At 33.5% G+C, this 10,733-nt stretch overlaps 1 protein-coding gene across 1 annotated transcript in view; it reads right to left on the reverse strand.

The window, feature by feature from the left end:
• Positions 1-843: 843 nt before the first annotated feature.
• The window catches only part of LOC133180654 (uncharacterized), a 35,259-nt gene continuing 25,369 nt past the window's right edge, over positions 844-10,733 (reverse strand). Inside the window, exons 4-6 of the mRNA XM_061315125.1 lie at positions 4,600-4,697; positions 2,466-3,686; positions 844-1,545 (exon numbers count right to left, since the gene is read on the reverse strand). Coding sequence (XP_061171109.1) covers positions 844-1,545; positions 2,466-3,686; positions 4,600-4,697 — 2,021 coding nt within the window. The remainder of the gene's footprint in view (positions 1,546-2,465; positions 3,687-4,599; positions 4,698-10,733) is intronic.

The raw sequence follows: 10,733 nt of genomic DNA on the forward strand, positions 1-10,733 counted from the left end.
TTGACGGTGTTTCTCTATGAGGTGCTCGCTGAAGAAGTACTCTATATTGTAACTTTTCATTATCTTATAAATACAGTCTTTAAATACGCGTTTCTTTTAAAGTGTATTATCAGAGAAAGAACACAACCTTGCAATGAATAGATGCTTAGAAAACAATGTATAGCTAGGTCTACAAAGACGATTCCAGAGGAATAACTGGTTCTTCTGAATAAACTTTCCATTTTTATGAGTCCCAACGAGTATATAGTGCATGGTGATGGAGATTTTCGATTGAATCCTTGAATCCTATGTGCTGCAAATCTGTAATATTTCAAGATTCTCTGTTGATTTCTTTGAAATGATTGTTTACATCTCGCAGCCATAAAAAACGACTGGTACAACAACAGTATTCCATAGTTTGGAACTTAAAAGGAGGTTCATACCGTGTTTGTTAACTCCAATATTTATCAAGGAGTTCATTATTGAACTCATCAAATTCTGTCTGAGGGGTGGAGGCTGAATTTACATGTGCAATCAATCTATTTCAAAGTAACCTAATTCTCTCGATGTCATCGCTTACTGTTATCTCCCCTGCTGCAGGCATGCTGTTTTCTCCAAATTTTCCTTTTGTTGGTTTAAGAGTCTTTGAACAAATTTCTTATTAGTGTGTATATTAAAGAAATGTCAAAATTCTTATATCCCGAATGCATCTAGCAGGACATTTTCTTGTTCTGGACGCAGTCTTTGGTATATTGATGATGCTTATGCAGCCTAAGGCAGGTGTAATAGAATTAATTCTTTACTATTGCCTCAAATGTTCTATGAGTAAAAATTGTTATTTCGGAACAGTTGCCTCCAGTCTTTTCAATTTCGTTTAAATGTCCTCATATCAGACATGACTTGTTGCACATTCGACTTTAATTCTTGAACATCTGACACGACTGTTTTCAATTGTTCATGTTGATCCTTGACAAACTTTTCTATAATAGCTTTTATTGCATCTTCACCTTCCTCTTTCAAACTCAGTTTATGAATGTGTTTAAGACTAGCCAAGTACTTTTTTCCAGTGAAGGTTTCTAGTCTTTGACAGATATCTGACATCGTCGACCAGGTGTCATCAAATTCTGTCTGAGTAGTGGAGGCTGAACTCACATGTGCAGTCAAACTATTTCGGATTAACCTAATTCTCTCGATGTCATCACCTACTGTTATGTCTCCTGCTGCAGGCATGCTGTTTTCTCCCCATTTTCCTTTTGTTGGTTTAGGGATCGTTGAACAAATGTTTCTTATCAACTTGTATGTTAATGAAATATCAAACACTTTATATCCAGAATGTTTTGCTTTTTTCAGAAGATCTTCTTGATCTTGGTTCAGATTCATTTTCTTTTTGTTTGGTGATGAATTCACTTTGTTTTCAATATCAGAAGGAGGGATCTCCAATTCTAGTATATCTCTGTAAGCCTGATTTAACACATCGTTTGTTGACATTCCAAGTTTTGCAAATCTAGATCTGCCTTCAAGGTCTTGTCCAGAGGCTTTTAGAGCGCTGGGATCACTTGTATTTCTCTGGAAAAAAAGTAAACCAAAGTAATACTTACAAAGCCAATTAACCAAAAGTACATGAAATTCAAAATTAAATGATGTTCCTATTCAGCTCTTTTTAATTTCTCCAGATAAGAGAAATTGATCAGTAATTTGACTAGTGTGATATGGTTCTGGAACAAATCTGAAGCAAACTAGATATCGTTGAGAAAGTGTCAACAAATCTGAAGCAAACTAGTGATTGTGTCGATCTTAACGGGCCATGCTTTAAGTAAAGTGAAGAAAAAGTAGGATGAAAGGTACTTAAAAGGGATTTTATTTAAAGACGACGTATCATAGTCAGAAGTTAGGTTTTGTCTGCTTGAAGGAGAAAAATAATGGCACATAATTAAAACAGAAAGAAATAATGTTTAGATTATTTATGCCTTGAGTAGCATTCACAATTACACTTTGACACTATTAAACCTTGACACTAAGCTCTAAAATGTATCATTTCGACTTTTATTTCAATGTTCTATCTCCTTGTTTATCAGAAAATTATTTTATTGAGTACCGAATTATTGGTCAACGGAAGCCCCCACTTATTTGACTAGGCTTTCTGAGTGAAATGGATTTCCCTAGTTATAAACATTTCTTTGTGTAAGGTAATAACTTTCAAATTATATCCATTTAATATTTAAGGACAACTCAAATATTGCACTCTGTGTCAATGATCATTACCTACCCAAAATGATCTTTTGTCAAAATCAAGTCATGATTATATACTCAGTTCATAATGGATTTCTGTAGCACTGTGATCTTCCAATTTCTTTTTTTTATTTTAAAATATTGCCCAGACATAATTATATAGAAAAACGTACAAACAGACAGACAAAATGATTCATAATAAACTTTATCAATTTTTATTATTTTGGGGAGAGGGATGTGTAATAAGTTATAGTTACCTTTTCCCAGAACCCGAGAGTGGTTTCTACATTTATCACATGTTTCTCCTGAAATCGACACTTGCACTGCGTTTCTTTAGCCTTGATTTTTGAGAGTTCACGTGCAAGGGTGAATGACTGATCATTCTCACAACAAATAACGTTTTGGCATTTGAATCCTTTACGGAAAATCTTTGTGTCAATAAATGTTTCTGTCAATTTTTCTATGGACTGTTCAATGGAGCCTCCAATTTCATTTGATATCTCTTTATCTACAGCCAATGGTCTGATTCGCAACACTTGTAGTTGAATTTCATCATTACATATGCCAACAACAACAGTGTGTTCCTTGTGATCAAACACTGCTGCTGTTTGATAAAGACATAGACATCCTTCCTTATCTCCATCTGTTGAAACACTCCATCTTAGAAAACTTATGCAGTATGCTACCAGTCTGTAGAACACAAACATGGCAAAAGAAGTGAATTGAAAACACAAAATGGATGAGCATTCCCATTTATCTTCACAAAACTTAGCTTTAAACTGCTTTTTGTTCATACACGGGATATACCATGACATGTCACCTTTTGATACAGCCCCGAAAGACTCCAAAGGTACGAGCATTTGAAGCTTCTCCATGTACGACATAATTTCACTTTTGTGTGTCAGGTATAAAGGTTCATCTTTCCATAAAGCAACTATCACTTTATCTTTCAGTTCCCCCGTTTTATTGAAGGATTTCCACTCTTTGATTAATCTCGTTTTGCAGTCTTTATTGACATGGTTTTTATCAGCAATAATCTTGCTGAAAGCTTTAGCAAACCATTGAATGTCCAGTACTGCATGTTTCCTCAGTTTCTCTTCTTCAAAATACAAAAGAAGGCCATTGTCATGGAAACACTTTAAAAACGTAGACATTTCCTCATCACTTTTAATTTGGTATTCACCAGGAAGAGATGAGTTGAGCCTCCAAATTTCAGCAAGAGACAAAACCTTCCAGGCTCCATCATATAATAACTGTTCCATTAAAGCCCACGAAGAAGGGATTTCAATTTTTGTGTTGACCTCGTCCGAAAATAGTTCGACTATGGACTTTTTCATTGATTCTAGCATTTTCTTTGTATTGTCATTTAGTTCAACTAGACCCACGGCATAATTACGATCATTCAGAGACTCACTTAACCAATCTCTGTCCTCTTCTGGTACAGCATTCCAGAACTCTTCAAAGTATTTCTCTATTTCCTAAAAAGATGAATACACTGTACAGTAGCTTAAAAATACTACTTGAGCACATGGGCCACAAAGCTTCCTAATGTTTTACTGGCCATCGAGTTCTTTACTACAAGATTAAAAAAATCATTCTTAAGTTTTTTCTTACTAATGAACATTTCTTTTCCATGTAAATTTGATCCCTATTGTGGCCCCACTACACCATAAGGGCCATGATTTGAACAAATTTTATCTGCATTACCTGAAAACGATTGTCCCTTAATATTACTAAACATAGCCTTTCCTTTCTTGAATAGATTTCAAAACATTTTCCCCACATTTCGCATACATGTAAAAATTTATTCCTTCTTATGCCCATCCCTATTTCAGTGGAAAATAATTGAGCAAACTTGATTCTACACTATGTTAGGAAATTTTCACACACCGATAATCTTTTACAGTTTCAATGGGACTTGAAAAGATTTTTTTATGTTACCCCACCCAGTTTACACTATTTCATAACTATCTACACTTGAAAGATGTTGTCCTTTGTTTCAAAAAATTTGAGTCTCCTTTACACAACTTGCTTTCTAGCAAGGTTGGTTGAAATTGGCTCAGTTATAGTTCTGGATAGGTAAAAATGACATTATTTAGGACAATAGAGAAATTTTGTCAGAAAAACTCAACTGAATCTTTGGCTTAAATAAGTTAAAAAGAATTAACTGCAGCTATGATACGCTGTAAGTCTTAGTCTAATGTTCAGATTCAAAAATTTAAAATTTCAGTTTTAAAATTTGCACACTTAAATGTATTTGTCCTACAATCAAAATCAGAGAACAAAATAAATTTATTTTTGTAGTCTCACTATTTGTTGGTGATATCTTCATTCTTATAATGCACATTAAAATTGAAATACATTTATATATATATTAGCCTTATTACTTACATCCGTAGATTTTCTTTCTGTATGTGTGACAATAACGAACACAGGCGCCTTAGTGCCTCCAAATGTCTTGATTGAGGTTATCCAAAACTTTAGGTAGTCTAAAAGAAGAAATAGGGCATCATAATGGAAAAAAAGGCAGGTGCCTGTAAATGCTACAATTGAAAAAACAATAAGAATTCAATGAAACCCTAAATTAGTGTCAAGTTGCGGCGAGAAAGTCTGGGGTTATACTGATGAGGGTACTACTGAGTAGACCGAGATAGTACTAAGTCCGGGGTGATACTGATGCGGTACTACTGAGTAGACCGAGGTAGTCCCAAGTAGTAATAAATTTAAAGTTTCTATAGTGGACACTGATGTTTACACTAGCAGGCTAGTGTGATACAGACACTCAGGTTCCTATTTCAACATGGAACTAGAAATATATCCATAGGATGTGAATGCCCCGCCAAGGGTATATTAGTAATGTAATATGAAAATTTGTATTAGTGTATGAAGTTTGATGAAAATATCTGGAATTGTTTCTTTAAAATTGAGACAGAAATCTAAGAAAGTGGATATAGATGAAAAATTCTCATCAAATTAATGATAAGTGCATCAGCTTACACAAAAAATATCTTAAATGGTTTATTTAAAACTAAACAAAATGCAAATTAAGAAAAGTGAGGTCAAGGCCACAGAAAAGGTCTAAGTCAACAGTTTTTGATGCAGTTGAATAGTCCTCACTAATACTCTCACTATCAGCATATTACATTTGATAAAAATATTTTGAATGGTTTATTGAAAAGTGAGATAAACGCTAATTTAAAAATGTAAGGTGAAGGTCAAAAGAAACCCCAAGAACAAAAAAAATATTGATGCAGTTGAAAAGCTTACATCAGTATGCATTAGCATATGAAGTTTGATAAAAATATCATATTAATGGTTTCTTTAATGAACTAAACACAAATTTAAGAAAAGTAAGATCAAGGTCAAAGGAAAGGTCAAGAACAAAAATGTTGAAGCAGTTGAATAGCTCTCGGTAGTATGTATCAATAAATGAAGTTTGATAAAATAATATCTTGAATGTTTTTAGGAAAACTGAGCTAAATAATAATTTATGAAAAGTGAGGTTAAGGTCAAATAAAGGTCAAGGTCAAAAAATGTTGATGCAGTTGGTTTCTTTAAAATTGAGCTAAACACTAATTTAAGAAAAGTGAGGTCAAGGTCAAATGTAAGGTCAAGATCAAAAATGTTGATGCAGTTGAAAAGTTCTTGTCAATACGTATCAGCATATGAAGTTTGATAAAAAATATCTTGATTCTGAGCTTTGAACTAAGCTTAATGCAAAGTGAGGCGGAAGGACATACGGAAGGGGGTATTCGCTGACAAATTCCTTGAACGTAAACTTCAATCAATATAATTCGGTGATTTATTCATCTCTAATGATTACATTTTCAGTCTGTTTACAGATTAGTATATTTTTGGAAATGTTGTACTCAGATTGGTTATCTGCATAAAATTGCTTTGTTTCTTTAAACATTCATATTGAGCGAAGTGCAAATAATTTTTGTGTTTGTAATTTTAATGAAGTAATATTACGTAGGTAAGGAAGGTATATACGCATTCTAAAAAGAAAAGTTGAAGGAAATTGCTTCTCAGTATCAAATATCATGACAGTAGAAACCTCTAAGTAGAAACCTCAGTATAGATCAAGGTGCTACACAGTACTGTCTCAGGTACTCAGTAGTAGCCTCAGTACCAACAGTTTTTTCTTGGAAACCGCACTACCGAAACATTTTTGAAAATTCTAATGCCCTGTTCACATGATTGCTCAATAAATAATTAAATTGCTGTAATTAATACGAAGTAAATAATGAAAATTAAACTGCCTATTAAATTGCTTTCAAACAACAGTCAATGCAAAACAGTGTGTGAAATAACCGTGCCCTTGACCACTTGAGACGCATAAATTTTGATTCGGTGGACAAAGAGCTAGGTTCACTTTATGCATAAAATAGCCATGTCCTTATATCAATTAATTGACTTTCACCCTCAATCCCATTTCATACGTCAAAGTAAAGTAGAGACTTAGTGCTCTCATTTCCCATAGAAAAATTTATTTTTGAGAATCCAGGTATTGGAATGCAGGCTTTGTGAAGATGCAATGTTCTTGAATTTTGCAGAAAACAGGCGTATTTGACTAATTTCAACAAAGAATTAAAATATGAACACATCCCTCAATCCAAAAATTAAAACTTGGTAAATGATCTTCAGAAACAGATCTTTCATTATGTTATTGCATATTTTGGATCAGAGGTTGTGATCTATATGAAATATTGAAAAAATACTTCAACTTTTGGCCATTTTTAAAGGAATTTTAAGGATATCCCATACCAAAATAAAGTACAAAAAGTATACTTTAATGCTACTTTTCTACTATATAAATTTGTGCTTTTTAGAAAAAGGTCAGAAAAAGTATACTTTTTTTGTACTGGGCCAGATTGCCTCTGAAAGCTGATGACCTCTTTTTGTATTTTATTTGGACTTTTTTTTTCACAGTACTTTTTTGTACTTTTTAGGACTAAGTTTTTTTCCACAGTACTATTTTTGTACCTAATTTGGACTTAGTCTTTTTTCACTGTACTTAAAATGTACTTTTCTGGGAATTAAACTTTTTTTGGCAAAATCAGTAAAATAAGGATGTACTTTTTATGTATCTAATTTGGACTTAGTTTTTTCTCATTGTGTTAAAAATTAATTTTGAAATTTCAAGTAGATTATTCAATAATTTAAAAAACACTGTAAAGTGATGAAATGATATTACAAGCTATGTACGATGTTGATATATAGTGTTAAAAAATATGGAAAAAGACGGGGGGGGGGGTGTAGAACACAGTTTTTATCAAGTGAACAATTTGTTCGTATAAAAATTATTAAATACATTATTCTTATGATTTAATATGGTTTTATTCTAATGTAAGCATTCATAATCCAATTATGTTATTAGCATGAGAGCATAGGTATATATATATATTTGTTGCAGGAAAAGGGGGATGAACCTTATTTTTAAAAATTCCAATTGTTTTAATATCATTGATGCAGTTGAACAATTCATATGGAATTAAAAAAAATCTGTTTTTTGTTCCTTTAGTCTTCTCTCTTCACCCTAAGAAATATTTTAGTTCTGAAAATTAGGAAGGGGGGGGGGGGGGAGTCTTATTTACATGTATCAATATTTTTATCATACAGTGTCCATTTCATGTTCAACAGGAGTCCCAAATTATTCATATTATTATAATCATCAAGATCTAGTGAACCTTCTGTAAATTACATTGTAAATCTGAAAAAGAGGAATAATTATCCCCCCCCCCCTCTCTCTCGGGAAATACAAGAGGCCCAAGGGCCTTAACGGTCACCTGAGTACAATACAACAATTTAGAGGATCCATAAACTGATCAATGAAGCTATGCTGCCCAAAAGCAAGAAAAATGGTATGATAGGCATCAACAAAACAATTGGTCTAGAATCTATTTGTTCCCCATTTATCACTATTATCATGCAGACTATTTAACAAAATATCTATTTTTTAACCCCATATTATTACTTCTCACATTGGCCTCTCTTTGCCTTTGAAGAACATTCAAAAAGATAAGTTATTTTTGTCTCATTTTTATTCATCTATTATTTCCAAGTCTACCTAATCATTAAAACTATGAAATTACTTTTTGTATTATACAATAAATATTCTTGCATAATTCTCGTATTCTATTTACCTTTTAAATACATTGTTTACAGTGATTAATTATCAATGGTGAATGGCAAAGGGGAATAACTTTGCTCAGCAGAATACAAGTTAATAGAGCCCTGGCCAGGACCAGAACACTTGACTAAATGGTCCAGGTATTCAAAAATCTGGTAAAAATACCTTTGCATATTAAAACTTCTACTCTGTTTGCCTCAAATATGACCAGAAGCAAAGAAGATTTTCAAAGAAATGCATTTTCACTATATTATTAAATAAATAAAGCCCCACCCTTACACCAGAACATCTGACCCAGGGGCCATGAACTCACAATTCTGGAGGAAGCACCCTTGCTCATCATATTTATACACTTGTTTCTTTGCTTTATAACCAGTAGTAGAAAAAAATATTTTGAAAGACATTACATTTTCACTATATTATTAAATGAAGCCCCGCCCTTACAAAAGAACCCATGACCCTGGGGCCATGAAATTCACAATTTGGGAAGAGGCTGTCTTGCTCATCATAACTATGTACTTAGTTACATTATTTAATACCAAGGAGCAGAGAAGAAGATTTTCAAAGAATTAATGCATTTTCACTATATAATCAATAGAGCCCCGCTCTAACACCAAAACCCCTGACCGTGGGGCCATGAAATTAACAATTTTGGAAGAGGCTTTCTTGCTCATCATAACTATGTACTTAGTTACTTTATTTAATACACAGGAGCAAAGAAGAAGATTTTCAAAGAATTATTGCATTTTCACTATATAATCAATAGAGCCCCGCCTTAACACCAGAACCCCTTACCTTGTGGAATAAAATTCACAATTTTGGAAGAGGCACTCTTGCTCATCATAACTATGTACTTAGTTACTTTATTTAATACCCAGGAGCAGAGAAGAAGATTTTCAAAGAATTAGTGCATTTTCACTATATAATCAATAGAGCCCCGCCCTTACACCAGAACCCCTGACCCTGGGGCCATGAAATTCACAATTTGGGAAGAGGCAACCTTCCTCATCATAACTATGTACTTAGTAAGTTTATTTAATACCCAGGAGCAGAGAAGAAGATTTTCAAAGAATTAATGCATTTTAACTATATAATCCATAGAGCCCCGCCCTAACACCAGAACTCCTGATCCTGGGGTCATGAAATTCACAATTTTGGAATAGGCTCTCTTGCTCATCATAATTATGTACTAAGTAACTTTATTTAATACCCAGGAGAAAAGCAGATTTTCAAAGAATTAATGCATTTTCACTATATAATCAATAGAGTCCCGCCCCAACACCAGAACTCCTGACCCTGGGGTCATGAAATTCACAATGTGGGAAGAGGCAACCTTCCTCATCGTAACTATGTAGTTAGTTACTTTATTTTATACCCAGGAGCAGAGAAGAAGGTTTTCAAAGAAATAATGCACTTTCCCTATATGATCTATATAGCCCCACCCTTGCACCAGAACCCCTGACCCTGGGGCCATGAATTTCACAATTTTGGTAGAGGGCTCAATGCTTATTACAATCATGCCAACAGTTTGACTGCTTGATGTCCAGGAGTAAAGAAGAAGATTTTTAAAGATACTAAAAATGTTCAAATGTTAACACACGACGCACACGACAGACGAAAACGGATAGCAATAGGTCACCTGAGTGACTCAGGTGACCTAAGATTGTTACATTTTTTAATGGGAAATCTTCTACAATGTTCTGCAAAGGGAATTATATGTATCAACATGAACAAGTAGTCTAGTTATATTTTACAACTCCCTCTCGTGTGCAAACGATGTTGATTTCAAGTGACACGGTACTCAATGACCTTTGTTGTCTAGACTTGTGGAAACTTGTGAAGTTGCACATTTCACAATAAGATTTGGTGAATCTTAACAAAATCACCCGTAATAAATTTGGTAAACAAAACGGATTAGCATGATAAATGAGAAATGCAGACTGATTTAATAAAAGTAAAATAGGGTTGATAATTAAAAACGGAAATATAAATACAAAAGCCTCCAAGATGCACCATGCCCCTCGTTTAATTTCGCACACGGAACTTCATAATGTTTACATGTACACGATTTATATAAGTAGCATGTGCAAAAGTCCATGCTGTAACAGATATTTCGACATTGAGAATGAAGACTACCAGTTTGTTTTGGATGTTTTAGCAGTTAACAAGGACATTCAGAATTTCTTGTGGCTTTATTAAATAATTTCATTTAAGAAACAAGAGGCCCAGGGGCCTTAACGGTCACCTGAGTACAACAATTTTGAGGATTCATAAACTGACAAATGAAGCTTTTTTGCAAAAAAGCAAGAAAAATAGTACGATTAAAATCGACAAATTCATAGTTCTAGTATCTATATATCTGTCCATCATTTATCACTATTACCATGCAGAC

Source organism: Saccostrea echinata, unplaced genomic scaffold, assembly GCF_033153115.1.
Source record: "Saccostrea echinata isolate AGI-Se365-2 ecotype Australia unplaced genomic scaffold, CSIRO_AGI_Sech_v1 ptg000007l, whole genome shotgun sequence".
NCBI classification, from domain to species: domain Eukaryota; kingdom Metazoa; phylum Mollusca; class Bivalvia; order Ostreida; family Ostreidae; genus Saccostrea; species Saccostrea echinata.